Genomic DNA, 17689 nt, shown 5'->3' on the forward strand with positions numbered 1-17689 from the left:
AAAACGTAACCAAACGGACGAATTTTGGAGTGATTCAAATTGGAGGACGTTTGTGTGTTCCTTATCTTGTTTGTGTCAAAATTTCAGAAATTTCTACCAAGTGGTTGTTTTCTGGCGATTTAATAAAGAAGCAGTGCGCGTTGCTGGAAAGTGACGTTTTTGGGTTTGAATTGCATTTTTGGAGCCTAAGATGACCTCATATGAGTTTGTGGCATTCTGGAGAAGTATTCAGAATAGTCCAAGCTTTAAATCCAGCTATTCTGGGCCAGTTTTGGACTTGATATGGGTCCAAAACGTGGCTGTACAGATTTCTAGACGAATTTACCAAGTTAATTTAGGATTATGTTTCTTATTTTATTTCAAGTTTTTAGGTTTCCTAGTTTTATTCTAAGACCTTTTACTAGGAGGATTTTAATTAGAGTTGTATAAATAAACCTTATGGCAAACCTAGGGTTTTTTGGGGTAGAATGTATGCAACTTTTGAGAATAATATTTTGGCTAAAGCTTAGAGATTTCAAGACTTATACTTTCAGGTATTTTCATTCTTTTTCTAGTTTAATACAATTATGTTGATTTTAATTATGAATATGCGTAACCAATCCTTTTTGCTAGGGTGGCCTCATGATCCTTAGCAAGAATATGTAGTCTCTTTTTAATTTTCTTAAATTTATGCATGCAAGTTTTGGATTGTTAATCACTGTGCTTTAAACTATCGATTTGTCTTAGTGATTCGCGACTATTAGAATATTTAGAAAAGTAATTTGATGCAATTTTGGTGGAGGGCTGTCCCTAAAATTGACTAAGGTTTCTTGTGGTTAACGTGTGTAACTACTTAGGATGGACGACGCGTCTTAGGAGTTATATGGTTTTTCAAAAGATTTTCACAAAACTTAATGAGTCTTGCATGTTCACATTCGATTTGGACGCCACAAACGGGTTGCATGTTAGATATACGTTCTATATTGGGGGTTCCAAGTAGGGCATACTTTAGGAAAACCTAACCTTCAATATGCATGTATAATTCATAAGGAATTAGAAGAACTACGTAGGATTGTTAAGGTGACGGCAGCACCCTGGTGCTTTTCCAAATTTGTTTCTCAAAATCTTCTCTCTTTGATTTGTTTCCTTTTTAATTGGTAATTAGTTATTTTCTCTAAATTACTTTTATTAAAATTCGTTTTTAATATTTTTAAATTCAAAATCAACATTTTCCAATCTTTACTTTCAGATAATTAACTAGGATTAGGGTTTTTCATAAATTGTTTTAAATAATCCCAGCGGAAAACGACATTGTTTGAGCCGTTTATACTACAACAACCTTGTTCTCTTGCAAGTATTTTGTGTTATTTTTACCCCTACTTTGGCATGTGGTAAAATTCCTATAAGAATGTCCACATTTTGCACAAGGTTTCCATATAAAGGCTAGTCCTCAAAACCCTGGAAATTTTGTTGTATATTTCCTGTATTTTTCAGTTACGAACCTTTCTTGTTTCTTCCCACCTCGTAGCCCCACAAAAGAAGGGACGGAGGTGGTTTAATTAGTGAGATCGGATTCCTTAATGTTTTAAGTTTTTATAGGTTGGTACTATGTGATGAGGCCTTATCATCACTAGTGATGGGTTTGCAGGTAAAGCAGTGGCAAATTTCTGCGCCAAGTATCTCCATCGACAGGTACTCAAGGATGAAGCATATCTAGCAGGCGATTTAGGCAGTTCTCTGCAGAAAGCTTTTCTCAGGTTACTTAACCCCTTGTATTATTAATGTTCACTTTAGCAATTTCCAGCGCATCCATAATAAGTTGTAAACAAATTAGTAACTTCAAACCCGGTCACGTTTCAACAACAACTGCCAGTCATTGTCACTGCTCCATTCTGTTAATGCGCCTATGATAAGTCACCTTGCACATAATTCATACTGACATACCATGCTCGTTCTTTTTCTTTTATTATCATTGAGTTATAGGATGTTTGTGTTCATGTATTCTATTAAAAGTCCCAAAAATAGAGATGGCAACCACGATTGAGGGCATGCAATGATGGAACACAATCAGTGGAAGAAAGTTGTAATGAGGGGTAGGAAGAATTTGGATAGATATGATTATCTACGAGATACTTTGTCATATGAAATTGCTTTTAACTGAGGCAGGATGGATGAGATGATGCGCAGACAAAGAGGCTGGAGAGAATTAGCTGTACTGGGAGATAAGATAGACAAAGTTTCTGGTCTTATAGAAGGGTTCATTTTTTTCTCTGTAGAGTGTTGAAGCTAAGAGTAGTGCAGTCAATGACCATGTTGATCAGTGGTCTTCTGAGGAGGTACTCTTTACACAGCAGTTACTTAAGCTACATTTAACAATTGTACTATGTTCTTATGGACAATTTTATGTATATATCATGTATAAAATAGTTTACAAGATCAACCATAAATAGGAGAGGAATACAAGAAAGAAAGTGGAGGAATGGTGCGGACAGGGATGGCAGCACAGCAAGCTGAAGGAAAATTTGTGAAAAACATGTTCATTTAAGCAACATCAATAGCATGCAATTAACAATTAAAGGCGGAATCATGCTTGTATGCACTTAAAACAAAACATTTACCCATGAAATTCAAAGCCTAGTAGATAGGTGAATCAAGACTCAACTCAAAACAAAGTGAGTTGAGAAATCAATACCTTTGTAGATTCCTCTTTGCATAAGCAAAGGCTAATCACCCAAAGAGAGGGCCTTCATTCCTTGCATCTTAGATCCATGGATTTGGATGGATGAAAAGGTTTCTCCAAGTTCCCAAAATTGAGAACCTCTAAGTCTCCACACCAAGGTATATTGTAGAAGAAATGAGTGACCTAGAGGAAGTAAGATTGCTAGCTATTCCCCTCTAGATTGGCCAAAATTTTTGAGAGAAATGAGAGCTTGTGTTCTCATCCTTTCCCCAAAAATAACCCTTAGTAAATTTTAGGCTATAAAGTCCTTTATATAGTCCCTTCAAATAAGTGACCTAATGGACCAAAAGCCCTATTCTTTTACACATGGCTAGCCTATAGGTTTATTGGGCTTTCAAGCCCTTTGTTTTATTCAAGTTGTCATACAACTTGAGTTAATGGGCTTGACATTCAAATCCCATTGGGCCTTGCGGCCCAAAACTAACCCGAGGTCTTTAACGAACTTATTCGTTTGATTAATTAACATATTAATTAATCCTAGCCTTAGATAAATAATTAAACTATTTAATTATTCTTACTCATCTCCGTTGAATCTTCAATCTCTACCTTACACGATGTACGATCCATTAGGTTCCTTTTAGCGAGGCAGTGGGCGATTCAAACTCTTTCAAATTGATTGTGAATTGAAACTTACTTTCAATTCTCCCGTTAGTGATAATACACTTTTAGGGCTTCCACAAACCATGAGTGACACCTAGCAGCATATCATGGTTACCCAACCTAATCAGAAGAGGTGGAGAACCTATTCAGTTTAGGATTACAAATGCAATACGGTCTTTCTCTAATACAATACTCTTGACCACATTGTTTGGTTTGATAGTTTATTCATGTCTACTATCCAATGTGAATCTTGTACTTATATGATTACCTTGAATGTGATCTGGAACGCATTCCAACATCTCATTCATACTCTGGCCAGAGATTCTAAATCATATCATAGAGTATTCTCCCTCAAACAGTTTGAAGGTTAGAGATCCCTTGTTGCGCATTCACTTGCCTCCATGGCTAAGTGGCTTAACCCCAACGATGCCGTGGACACCCTGATAGAGTGACGTTGACATAATCAAAGATTAAGGACCTAACCACAAGACAACTGTGATGCTTCAGGTCAAAAGACTAATTTGCATTATCCCAACCATGAGTTCTCATGTGACATGAATATGAGAACTCTTCGTTGATCGTGTTCAGTGAACTCATTCTCTATTGAGCACCTACGTACTTGTCTTGATGTCACACACACCAATGACTCGAGACTAGTCACTCTCCCTGAGAGAAAACATAGCACGTACTGATCTTAACGGACTGTCAATGCCCAATTGACAATCCTATAATCAGGAACGTTTAGGATGTGTCAACGAAAGAATGGTCTCATGAATCTAACTTCTTTAGATCGCATTCTTCCAATCACATATTCCTTGGACTTATCGTTTAAGCATATAACATTTATATTAGACGGCTCAAACAATAATCTTTGCCCTTTAAACTACATTAGTTTGAAATGTCCGTAAAGTATCATCATATGATTGGTTTTAGGGCACATTTCCAACACAAGCATGAGTGAAGACCTGACCTCCACTATCTCTAACTTAAACTAATACCTAGCTTTTCATGATGAGGGAATATTGCTCTTAAATAAGCCTAAAGTAAACAAACAAGCAGCTAACCCTAGCCGAAAGTAAGATGACAATGAGTTGTTATCCATCACCAACTAAACAATGACAACTAGACAAACCCTACCACCAATAATAATAGATACTTCAATACTCCCCCTCAAGCTGGATTGAGAGTTCTTCTGGATCCAAGCTTGAAGAGAAGACGATCAAGTTGTGCAGAAGGCAGAAGCTTGGTGAACACATCGGCAAGTTGATCACTGGAACGAACAAATACAGTTTGTAATAGCTTGGACTGAACTTGGTTGTGAATGAAATGACAGTCAACCTCGATGTGCTTTGTACGTTCATGGAAGACGGGGTTGGCAGCAATATGCATTGCTGCTTGATTGTCACAGTGAATAAAAATTGGTTTGGAGGAGATGATTTCAAGATCACGTAGCAACCTCTTTAGCCAAATTAGTTCACATGCAGTCGATGCCATTGCACGGTACTCAGCTTCTGCGCTTGACCGAGCTACAACAGATTGCTTTTTGCTCTTCCACGTAACGAGGTTACCACCAACAAGAGTGCAGTAACCAGTTGTGGATTTGCGATCAAGGACATTGCCTGCCCAATCAGAGTCTGTGTATCCTTCAATGGTGAAGTGTTCGTTGTTTTGCATGAAAATCCCAGTAGATATTGAGTTTTTCAAGTATCGAAAGATCCTTTTAACTAGTTGCAAATGATGAGATGAGGGAGAATGCATGAACTGGCTGACAAAGCTAACAGCATAAGCAATGTCAGGTCAGGTTATAGTCAAATAGATAAGTTTTCCTACCAACCTTTGATACTCCGATGCATTTTCAAGCTGGATGCCTGAGGTTTCATCCTTGAAATTTGTTGGTAGTGGTGTTTTGGCAGGCTTGCAATGCATCATATTTGCTTCTTCTAAAAGATCTAGAACGTACTTTTGTTGATTTAGAAACAAACCAGTTGGAGATTGATCCATTTCGATTCCAAGAAAGTATCGAAGTCTGCCAAGATCTTTGATTTTGAAGGTTGAATGTAATGTGGCTTTGAGGGCAGTTATTTCTTCTGGATTATCTCCCGTGACAATAAGATCATCAACATAAACAAGTACCACCAATCTTCCATGCGTACCAATCCTAGTGAACATTGAAGAATCTGCATTGCTTCGTTTAAAGCCGGATGACATAAGGACAGAACTAAGTTTTGAGTACCAAGCCCTTGGAGATTGCTTGAGACCGTAAATAGCCTTGTGAAGCTTGCAGGCTATTCCTTGTTCCTTCTCTCGTTCATGACCAGGTGATAGTCGCATGTATACCTCTTCTTCTAACTCTCCATGTAGGAAGGCATTTTTTACATCCATTTGATATAGAGACCAGTTTGAATTGATAGCCACCGAAAGAAGCACTCTAACTGTGTTCATCTTTGCCACAGGGGCAAAGGTTTCTTTGTAATCTACTCCGAAGGTTTGTGTGAAGCCCCTTGCAACTAACCTTGCCTTGTGCCGTTCTATGTTTCCATCTGAGTGAAATTTGGTCTTATAAATCCATCTTGCCCCAACCACACGTTGACCTTTTGGCAGAGAAACAATGCTCCAAGTTTGATTTTCATCAAGTGCCTTCAGTTCTTCAAGGATGGCTTGCCTCCATACAGGAGATTGGTGTGCCTCTTCGAAGGATCGAGGCTCAGAATTTTGGGATAACTTGGTCACAAAGACAGCATGAGATGGAGAGCTCTTGTTATGAAAAACCATTTGTCCAATAGGATGTCTAGGCGTGTAGATTTCAAAATCATCAAGCCTGGCTGAAGGTTGTCTGTTTCGAGAAGGATTCATTCGTGGAGGAGGAGGTTGTTCAAGTTGAGGCTCTCTCCTTTCGAGAATGAATTCTTCATTATCTGCTTCCATACTTTCAGGAGCTGGCTCTATCTCAACAGCTTCATTTTGCGGTGTTGACAGCCTTGTATCATCAAGGAAGAGAGGGGTAGGAAACACTTCATATGAGAGCTCCCCCTGAGGTTCATCATCATGCATTTGAAAGAAGGATTGAGTTTCATCAAAACGCACATCCCTGGATACACATACCTTTCTGGTCTTAGAGTCGTAGCATTTGTATCCCTTTTGGGAAGTTGAGTAACCTACGAATGCACATTTGATAGCCCTTGGATCAAGTTTATCTCGGTGAATAGTTTGAATGTGCACATAGCATACACATCCAAACACACGGAGATGACTTATGTCAATTTCTCTCCCCTTGAGAATTTGGTAAGGAGATTTGAACTTCAAGATTCTACTAGGAAGGCGATTGATGATGTATGCAGCGGTTTGTATAGCTTGAGACCAGAACTTCTTTGGAACTTTTGCTTGTAACATTAGTGATCGTGTTTTTTCAAGCAAATCTCGGTTCTTTCTTTCTGAAATGCCATTTTGTTGTGGCGTTCCTACACAACTTGTTTGTTGCAAAATTCCATGCTCACTTAAGTAAGTTGTCATGATTTTGGAAGTGTACTCAGACCCATTATCAGACCTTAAGATGCCAATTTTAGAGTTAAAATGATTTTGAATTAATTTATGAAAATTTTTGAAACACTGGAAAGCTTCATGTTTGAATTTAAGTAAATACACAAAAGTAGTTCTAGAGAAATCATCAATGAACGATATGTAAAATCTGTAACCATCAAAGGACTCTAAGGTGGCAGGTCCCCAAATGTCAGAATGGACTATTTCAAAGGCTTTGGTAGCTCTAGAGAGAGAGTGGGGAAAGGGTAACCTGGTGAACTTAGATTTTTGACGAACTTCACAATCTGGAATCACTTTACAGAAACTAGGAAAAAGAAAAGACATAACATGTGAAGAAGGGTGAGCTAATCTCATGTGCCACAGCTGCTCCTTGTTTACAGTGCTTGAGTTTACGTAGAAACTTTTTGGGAAACTTGAAGAGAATTTGACATAGTACAGTCCATTGAGGAAGAATCCTTTACCAATCGTTTCCTTCGAAACTTGGTCCTGGAAAATCACATAGTGAGTTGAAAAAATTGCAAGACAATTTAGCAAATGTGTTATTTTTCCTACTGACAATAGTTTGAAAGGAAAAGAAGGGACATGCATGACAAGGGATTCTTTGTTACACGAGAAGATTTTGAGTTTCCCTCTGCTTACTATACGAACTTTGGTGCCATTAGCTACGGAGACAAAAGAAGGAGTGGAAAAGTTTTGAAAATCATTTAGTAAAGATGCATCGTTAGTCATGTGATCTGAAGCTCCTGAGTCAACTATCCAAAAATCACAACTACTACTAAGATCCAAAGCAGTGGAGATAGTTGCAATAATACCTGGTATGTCATTTTGTGACACTGAGTTTGATTGTTCGAGGAAGCCAGCAAACTTGCCGAGCATGGCTGAATGAGTTTCATGATTTGTTGCTCCTTGTTTCTGTTGCAATAAGTTAGCGAATTCATTTATGAGAGCAATGGGACTAGAGGAAGAGTTTATCACATTATTGGAGACATTGTCGCAAACAAGATTTCCTCTAGGAGTGTAGGCAGGCTTCATTTGGTTTCTTGGTGCTCTTCCATCGTCATTGAACCTAGGTTTAAGTTCTGGATAAAGAATCCAGCACTTCTCTTTTATGTGTCCAATACCTGTACGACCTATCTTCACACAGTGAGAACACTTTAAGTCTGGTCGTTTTCCCTTGTATGGTCTGGAGAAGGTGAAGGCTCTTGCTTCTGATGGCCTAAAATTTGATTCTCCAACGACCATGTCTGCGTTCATGACCTTCTTTCTTACTTCTTCACGTTGAATAACGTTGCAGACCATCTGTAAAGTGGGAAGTTCAGGTGTCATTAAGAGATGGCTTCTAAGGTCTTCATAATCTGGTCCAATGCTGGCAAGCAACTGGAACACTTTGTCTTCTTCAGCACGCTTTAGAAGAATGGTTGTGTCCGTGGTATGAGGTCTGTAGAGATCCAATTCATTCCGTTTGGCCTTCAAGTTGCCAAGATGTTGAACAAAAAAGAGATTTCCCTGTTGTAATTCCGTAAGATCTTTCTTCAGCTGAAAGACTCGCGCAGCATTGTTTAGATCTCCATACATGTCTCGTACGGAATTCCAAAGTTGGTGAGATGATACTGAGTAGCTGAAAATCTCAGCCATCTTTGGTTCCATAAAGTTTAACAGCCAAGACATGATAAGTTGATCTTGGGATACCCATGCTGCATAATCCGGTGCAATTGTTTCGGGGATGATGTCATCCTTTTGAATGAATGGGAGCTTTCCACGTCCTCCAAGAGCGAGAGAAATAGCTCGTGACCAGGGCAGGTAGTTGAATTCGTTTAGAAGCACAGAGCTCAAACATTGAATTGGATTGGTATCCATGGTTTCGTTTTTTGAAGTTTTTTCTGCTGGTATGGCCATAATGGCTCAACTGGTTTGGATTTGGTGGGTTTTTCGGAAGAACACAAAAGCAGGTCCAAGAGGAATCACTGCTCTGATACCATATGGACAATTTTATGTATATATCATGTATAAAATAGTTTACAAGATCAACCATAAATAGGAGAGGAATACAAGAAAGAAAGTGGAGGAATGGTGCGGACAGGGATGGCAGCTCAGCAAGCATGAGTGAAGACCTGACCTCCACTATCTCTAACTTAAACTAATACCTAGCTTTTCATGATGATGGAATATTGCTCTTAAATAAGCCTAAAGTAAACAAACAAGCAGCTAACCCTAACCGAAAGTAAGATGACAATGAGTTGTTATCCATCACCAACTAAACAATGACAACTAGACAAACCCTACCACCAATAATAATAGATACTTCAATAGTTCTCCATTCTTTTGGAAACCATATCACCAGATGCACAAATGTTTTAGTGGAGACTGGAGACAGTAATCTGAGAATCTTTTTTTTTTCTTTTTTTTCTTTTTTTTTGTATAAGAGTTAGAGATTTCTTCCTAGTCCTTCTAAATTTTTGGGTATTTGCAAATCGTCTTTATTAAATTATAGAAATGCTTCATATAGCATGGAAGTCATCATGGCAATGTTTTCGCAAGCTTTGACGTCCTTCACGAAAATTTTCATCTAATTTCATCAGTTTAACATGATTGACACTTATCAAACTTAAGATGAGGTGAATCATCTTTAACTACCTGTCATTGACAGTTCGAGATAATTAGCCTTAACACCATGTCAAATATATTTGGAATTTGATTGGTGTGCTTTATTCTTTAAAAATTTTACTATGTAACCCTATTTTCACAAAGAAAAGTATTTGGGTTTGATGCCAGGGGCCTCATTCTGATTTTGATGGACCAAATTCTGGCAGTTCAGCTTGTGTTGCTATTATCCGGAACAAACAAGTTCTTGTTGCCAATGCCGGTGATTCTCGCTCCGTAATATCCAGGAAGGGTGAGGTATGCTGCAGTTTCAATGAAATTTTTTACCTATGGAATATATTGTCGTAGTTATGCCAGTTCCCTGTCTGCGGATATCCCTATCGGTACAATTTTCGTTGGGATCAATGCAAGACCTGTAGTGCCATAACGTTAAGGAAGATTTATTTATATGCAATACTAGAGTAAAGTTTTCTCTTTTTCCGTATCTTCTTAAGCTCCAATCACTCTCATTCTCAAATCACCTTAGAGTCTTCTTCCTTTAGTTTGCTCCTTCAGGTATCCATGAAACCTGAGAATCTTTTTTTCTTGCTGTATAAGAGTTTGAGATTTCTTGTCCAGTCCCTTCTAAATTTTAGGGTACTTCGTCTTTATCAAATTATAGAAGTGCTTCATATAGCATGGAACTATGTAAGTCATCGTGGCAAGGTTTTCGACAGAGAAAAAAGAAGTGCTTCATTACAGAACATAGCTAGAAGTGTTTCTTATAGCATACAAATCATCTTTATTAGAGAACATGATCAACATTTGCCAACTGTTCCGTAAAGAAAAGAGAAAGAAGAAGAAACTAAACACAAAACAAATGTCCATAGATAAACTTCGACTGATTGAAATACAAAAGATTAAGGCTCTCCTCACAACATGCTATCTGATCTTGCCGGCATCCTCCTGATCAAGTTTTGCAGGAGCGAAGGGAATCTATCCCGACATTTTGGATGTCTCATTGCATAAACTCCTGCAAGCCAAACTATCAACTTCAACGAGCAGATATAAAATAGGATCATACCAATAATACAGAAGATCATAAATAAAGTTGTGGCTCTTGGATCCCTCCAACTCAGCAGAGACTGCACCCTTTCACCTTGTGTCGCTATGTCCCCCAACACTGCCTGAATCCTCCCTGCAATGCCTCGAAGACGATCATATCTTCGTTTCAGAACATCACCAGTCTTTTTTGTTGGAAAAGTATCAAACTCTTCGTCCAAATCCTCTGGATGTACGCCATATGCTTGTGACAGTTCTGTGTCTATGTGCACAATTTGTCTAGGCCTCTTCCGGTAATTCCAAACCCCTTTCAGCAACAGCAATAAAAACATTAAGCAAATTGTCGGACCGGGGAAAAAAAGCATGACCGTGAAGGCAACGTGAACAAGCACCGTGGTAATGGTGTTAGTCCATTTCCGTATTTTATCAAACCCTTTGAACATCATGACCAATCCATCAAATAGCTTGATGATCCTGACAAAATTGGCCTTGCCTCTTCGAAAACTCCACAGATGCGCAGTGGAATCTAACATGTAATCCACAACCTCTCTCCTAAGTGGTGGCTCAGCCCGGCTCAACCTCAACCAGAGAATCAATGCAGCTTGGTGTCGTAAACTAGCAAGCTGATATATAGACAGTGGGAGAATGTAGTGCATCTTAGGCAGCAGAGGCCGTGTGTATGTGTGAAGCATGTTAGGCAAAGACGGACATGAAAATCTCAGAGCCAGTTGGATTTCACCCATCTTTTTCACCCCAGTAGGTTGTAGAACCACAAGAGGATATGAATGCGTGTAAATCCTACCAGTTTCAAGGGTAGATAGACGGATCTTTACCTTCCCAATACTCAAATCCATGCCCAGTTTATCCCCACCCTGCAAGTTCCCATTGTCGAAAACTCCAATGGTAATGACAGTGCATGGATCATAGACTTCCCATGTGTATTGTTCGTTCCACTTGGGAGACAAACAATCAACAACCGTCCTTGCTCGCACCCACTTTGTCCCATATTTTGCTACACAATATGCGTCAACACGATTCTTAGGCTTCATTGGTGACAAACCATTTGCATTCAAGATTCCCAATTCCAAAATCCCGATCGGAGGCTTCCAAAGAAGCTTTGCAGTTGGCCTAAGATCACTAGTACTGTGAGCTGGCTCGTCAAGAACATGATATCCTCCATCCAAACTCACCCTTATTTGGATCTTACTCGCAAACTTCACCTCCTTCAGCACACCCTCAACTACTTCAACCGTCCCAAGATTATACCACTTGGGAGTAGCCGGAGTAGCGTCTATCCTCTTATCCACATCCCTCAAAGGAATCACAATCTGCCCGGCAGATTCCTCCTTGTTATTCGTTTTCTCCTGCACACTTACCACCAAAGGATCATCGAACGGTTCTGCAACAACAAACATTAGATCCTCATTCCAAGTAGGGTTGAAATTCTTATCCGTCGAGACTCCACTTCTCAAAACCACATTCCCGAACTGAGCCTTCACAAAAAACTCCGGTGCTTGCTTTCTGTTGTTGTCTTTTAACACAAGATCCTGAGCTTGAATCACATTCACTCTCATGTACCAAAGCCTAGGTGAAAGGTAAACCTTCGAACGAGTACTCGAAAGTCCATCCCCACTTACCGATGCAACATCAGCGTGCCAAGCATCTGGAAAGGCCTCATCTGCTTGCGTCCCAATCCAATAAGAAAGCATTAGGTCTCCTCTAATCTTGGCCTTATTTTGATCCTCCAGCATGTACCATTGCGGCGCCAATGGACTATCCGGCGGAACCCTACTAGGACACTCAGCCATAGCAAAACCAAACATCCCAATGGTTCCATGATCACCACCTTGTCCAACAACAGCCTTGTCCTTCACCAAAATCTCCATACTAACAGCTTGAATTCTGTCTTTCGAAAAAGCAAACACTTGGTTCCATTCGGGGTTTGGATTTTTTTTGAAAGGTGTTGTTACTGCCCGGTAGTTTCCGAGATTCAGTTCAACATAAGGGTCTGCGGTAGGTGGCAAATCTCTGGCTTTCACTATCCTGACATAGAGATACTGCATGTGCTCGACAAGATCAAAGGAGGTCATGGGGCCCGTGGAGAACCTCCGGCCAGTGATGTTCGGCGAGGTCTCCTTTAGGGAGAAATCTTCTTTTGCTGTGTTCTGCTTAGCCATTTCTTCGCACTGCAAGAATTTATGTATGTTTTAGAACCAAATGAATAACAAAAATTAATAATAATATTATACAAAAAACTAAATTACAAAAGCATTAGAAGCACATTGCAACATTAACAAGATCAAATCCTTAGAGGGTTTTGATTTCAAGAAACCATGAATTACCCAAAACCCTTAAGAATATCAGCGATGAAAACAACACAATCATTAATCATTGAGAAAAATACATAAAAAAATCATCAAGTACAAATTCTTGGTGAAAAAAAATAAAAATAGAAAACAGACTAGAAATTGGAAAATTACCGCAGAGGAGAAGGATTGTATTGAAAGCCAGGGAAAGATACAGAAGAAATAGTCTAGCCTCTTGAAGGTAGAGCAATGGATTTTGGTGAGTTAAAACATAAACCCTAAGGATTTTCAAAAATGAAAAAAAAAATAAAGAGGAGGGTTTTCAGGAGATTTGTAAATGGAAAATATAAGGCTAATTAAATGTGGGAAGATTTTTATAAAAATAGAAATAAAATTAAAGAATATGCATTGGATTTGGTTTTGAAAGTAGGAAGAGAGAGAGGGAGCGAATATCTGCTGCATGTATTCGTTAGTTACTGAATTAAATGTGTCGTGGTAATTTATGGTTTTTATTTTCTCTTAATTTTCTGTACATTTTGGTTTTTTTTAAATTAAATGATGGATATATATACCATTTGAAATAAATGGTGTTGGTAAGGGCTTCCTAAATTTTAATAAGGAAATTTTATTTAAACTCATCTAACATATTTTTACACCCAACTTACTCTTTGCACTCATTTGATTTTTAACTAAACTATTAATGTTTCTTTAAACTCAAATTTAATACCTAATATACCCTCATAAACTCAATTCAATACGTGGATTTATCTTTGCACCCACTTGTTTGCCCTTTAGTATCGTGCTTCAGGCATGCACAAAAAAAGTTCATCTGGATATTCAAAATCTAGTACAATAAGCACAATTTGTAGGTACAGAAAGTCAAGTATAGGACCATTGCATGTAGTCATGTAGTTGTTACCAAAATTGAACAACATTTAATACATGTTACAATGTATGTTTAAACGCAGAGTTTAATCTGAACTCAGAACAATTTTGTTGAGTAAATCCTAGCCTAGAAGCACCTACATCAAAATGTAGAAGGGTATCCACCAATTGATAACCCCCTATTACCATTGAAGTCTTCAAGTTCAAACCTCCATCCAAAAACCCTAGACACATAACTTCGTTGCACTTGAACCATCGAGTTTCTGCCGTGAATTCTCCACTTCACCAACTCAATTTGCAACACCAGATCGATAATCGGCACTTTTGGACCGATCAACGTGCCATCTTTTTTTCGTGAACTAAAACATTGCCCAAATGGTGCCACAAGGGAAACCCTAGTCATGTTCATAGACATTGCAACCTACTTATAAGCTTTAGTAAAAAAAAATTCACCATCTTCTGTGAAATTCAAATGAAGTCCAAATATATGTAAAAAAAATTTACCCCAAATTTGGACAGAACTTAATTAACACTAAACATTATTAATGACAGTAAATCATCTTAGAGTCAAATTGCATTATAATTAAAGTGTGAAATCGGAAATACTAGTTTAGTACATGAAATTTTAAGAGAATGTTCATGTTAAAGACTTGAAGCTTATTTTTGTCTTCCTCTCAAGAATCATTCTTGAGGGGTCTTGAGCAATACGTTTCGTGCATAATACACAAATTGAGGTCCATGGGTGTCGAAAAATACTTCGATGTTTTAATCATCTTGAAGATCCACAATATTATTAGTGGCTACATTCTCTAGCCCTCGAAGTTACTTAAATTGATCCACACGCCCCTGGTATTTTGAGTACAAGTTTTTCACTCTAATATCACTGCTCATTTAACTCTTTTTGTGCACATGGTAGAAATTTGAAAATAACTTATATTCTTAGTCCTAGTATCAAGGAAACAACTAAGCTAGATAATGCAAAGGAATCATGGTTTTCGCTTCAGAACCGTAAGAAAGGAGATCGTATCGAAGTCAGACCTGTATTAATTTAGAGGCACATCAAGGCTATTGGAAACAACCAAGGTTGAGCATAATCGTATAGTTTTCTAATTGCAATCAAGGCTAATGCAATTGCAGATCGTGTCGAAGTCAGATCATGGTTTTCTAATTGCAACTCTTGGTTTGTCAATTCAACCAGTTATTGGGTCCTTTCACATTGGACATTTTTCATTGTTGGATGCTTTCGTTGTATTTGTTGAAAAAAAATTACAGTAAAGTAACTTCTACACTCTAAAAAATTGAAATCAAACGAACAAAAAATTCATAAATTGAGTCATACCTTGGTTGGAGGATTCAAAACTTCAAAATCACCATCCATCAATAAAAAAAAATTATTTCTCTCTATGAGAGCTATTAGGATTTTAGCCAGAATGAACGTAGGATAAACAAAGAATGATCGTAGGGTTTAATTATAGTGTTTAGGTTTATTGATAAATTTGAGTTTTATTATTAATTTCATTTTGTACTTAATAGTAATTATACAATAGGGTAAAATAGACAATTAACATTTAAAATTTAAGTTGGATGATAAAAGAGGTTAAATGGGTTTAAATAAAATTTCCCATTTTAATATCAACGTCAGATTAAATCATCAAAAGGATCGTTATGATCCCCCGTCTGCCGCACTTTTCACTTGGGTAAAACTCACTTAACAAACTGCTCATGATGCAGTTTATTTTTCGTACATATAGTAGCCATTTAGGGGTTATTATTGTTGTCTTGTTTAAGCAAATTCACCTCCAGATCATTTTCTTGGTCACTGAAGTATTGTACCCAAATGTTACTTATGTATTGTTTGGGATGATTAATGAAAGATGAATCTATCGTTGCTTGTATAAAGAAACTGCTCCGACCCCAACTTTTGTACTCAAGCTTTTAGGAATTGAGTTTCTGCCATTGTGTTGCTTTACTGCCGACTTTGTCTGTGATTCCTTATTAAAGTTTTAAATGCAGGCATACAATTTGTCTAAAGATCATAAACCTGACATGGAGAATGAGAAAGAATTCTCAAGGCTGGTGGATTTATCCAAGTTGGGAGGGTCAATGGAAGTTTGAACTTGGCGAGAGCGATTGGTACGAAAAATTTCCTTACCCTTTGAAAGGAGAAACTGGGAAATAACCCTTTTTTTCATTTGAATTTCATGTATTTAAATGTTGTTGCTTGCAGGGGATGCGGAACTCAAGCAGAACAAACAGTTGCCCGTTGAAATGCAGATTGTGACAGCCAATCCCGACATAACTAGCGTATGCAGCATTTCATTTCAGAACTAAATGATGTGAAATTGGGATGAGAAACTTGAACCGTATATACTTACAACCAATCTTATAAACAAAACAAAGTGTTATTTTTTTTCGAGGAAAGGTATTCCTGTGATCCAAGTTATATAATCTAGATGCTAGTCAGACTTCCAAAGTTTTAAAGGAAGAAAGTTTCACTAATTTCTGTTTTTAATTCAAAATTTCCCTTTCATGTAGGTTGAGCTTTTTGATGATGATGAGTTTCTGGTCATAGCCTGTGATGGGATATGGTAAAGTTTCCTTTGTAATAAACTTTCCTATAAAAAAAATAACTTCTTGTTGATACATTAACGTAATAACATGCACACGTAGACTTTACATTCTGCTACTTTGTTGAAACGCTGATGCAAGCTCTCTCCAGGGACTGCATGTGAAGTCAACAACTTGTGGACTACGTTCGGGAACAATTAAAACATGTAAGTTGACGAACCTCACTGAGATTTCCAAATATATACCATTTGAGTGACATATCATATTCGTATGATAATGCAGGAAAGTAAACTGTCAGTGGTTTGTGAGAGAGTGTTTGAAAGGTGCTTGGCACCATCATCTGGTGGAGAGGGATGTGACAACACGACAATGATCCTGGTTCAGTTTAAGAAACCTGTTAATTCAACTGCATCTGTTGAGAACCAGCCAATCGCATCTAATCCGTCATCCGAGAAGGAAAAAACCACAGCAAAAGCTAAATAGATCTTCTGGTTGGTCCTACAGTGGAACTATATAGAATGACTGCATTTCTGCAAGTTGTGACTTTGGCCATCCCACGAATCATAAGTTCGTTCAAATTAGGATGCCGTTATCATGACAGTACACGTTCACGGTATTTTGTCAAATAGCAGTATAGCTCGAGTTATGTACATGTCCAGGAATTTGTCATTCGGTTCTCTCCTGAGTATGTCTTTCAGTTCTCTCCACGGTTTGAAGAGCTTGCCTACAAATTCTTTTAGGACGGAACATTTTCTTTAGATGCAACCTGACCAAACAAAGATCAAGAATGTTATTCGTTTTCTTTCGTATTGCTTGTGAAGTTTGATCGAGCAATAATTCATTGAATCAACACCATGCAGTGGCTATACTCGATTACGAACAATGAAAATTTTGAATTGTTGGATGCATCTCTAATAATTAATAAGTTCAAAATTCTTGTTACTGCTTCAGTTAAATTAAACATGGTAAATACCAAAAATAGGTACGTATAACAATATTTGAGATTTCTTGTATATTCATTAATCTCCAAAATGGAGTATATATAGGAGTTACATTTGGTATTACATATAGACTTCGTCAATGTCGGACAACAAACTACTATTTACACTTTAACCAATATATAACTCGCAACACTCCCCCTCAAGTTAGAGCAAAGATGTCATGCATGTCCAACTTGTCAAGCGAGTTGGAAAACACACTATTAGACACCGCCTTAGTAAGCACATCAGCAAGTTGATCTTCAAATCCCACAAACGGAAACATAATAATTCCAGCATCCTATTTTTCCTTGATGAAATGTCGATATCAATCTCCACATGTTTTGTTTTATCATGTTGCACTGGATTATAAGCAATCTGAATAGCAGCCTTGTTATTACAATAGAGTTTCATAGCACCCTTGGGTTTAAATCCAAGATCTTTCAACAATTTTT

At 37.9% G+C, this 17689-nt stretch overlaps 1 protein-coding gene and 1 pseudogene across 1 annotated transcript; one reads left to right on the forward strand and one right to left on the reverse strand.

Annotated features, from left to right (window-relative positions):
* The window catches only part of LOC103964290, a 46283-nt pseudogene extending 29153 nt beyond the window's left edge, over positions 1-17130 (forward strand).
* Positions 10173-13919, reverse strand: LOC103964296 (FT-interacting protein 3-like). Its single transcript, XM_009377217.2, has one exon. The coding sequence runs from the start codon at positions 12673-12675 to the stop codon at positions 10369-10371; it is 2307 nt and encodes a 768-aa protein (XP_009375492.2). The 5' UTR covers positions 12676-13919; the 3' UTR covers positions 10173-10368.
* Positions 17131-17689: the final 559 nt, after the last annotated feature.

The sequence above is a fragment of a genome, unplaced genomic scaffold, assembly GCF_019419815.1.
Source record: "Pyrus x bretschneideri cultivar Hongxiangsu unplaced genomic scaffold, Pyrus_bretschneideri_v1 Contig90, whole genome shotgun sequence".
Classification (NCBI taxonomy): Eukaryota; Viridiplantae; Streptophyta; class Magnoliopsida; order Rosales; family Rosaceae; genus Pyrus; species Pyrus x bretschneideri.

What these genes read in the sequence shown, in the direction of transcription:
- LOC103964296 (XM_009377217.2), bottom strand. Translation starts at nt 12,675, where the DNA reads ATGGCTAAGCAGAACACAGCAAAAGAAGATTTCTCCCTAAAGGAGACC.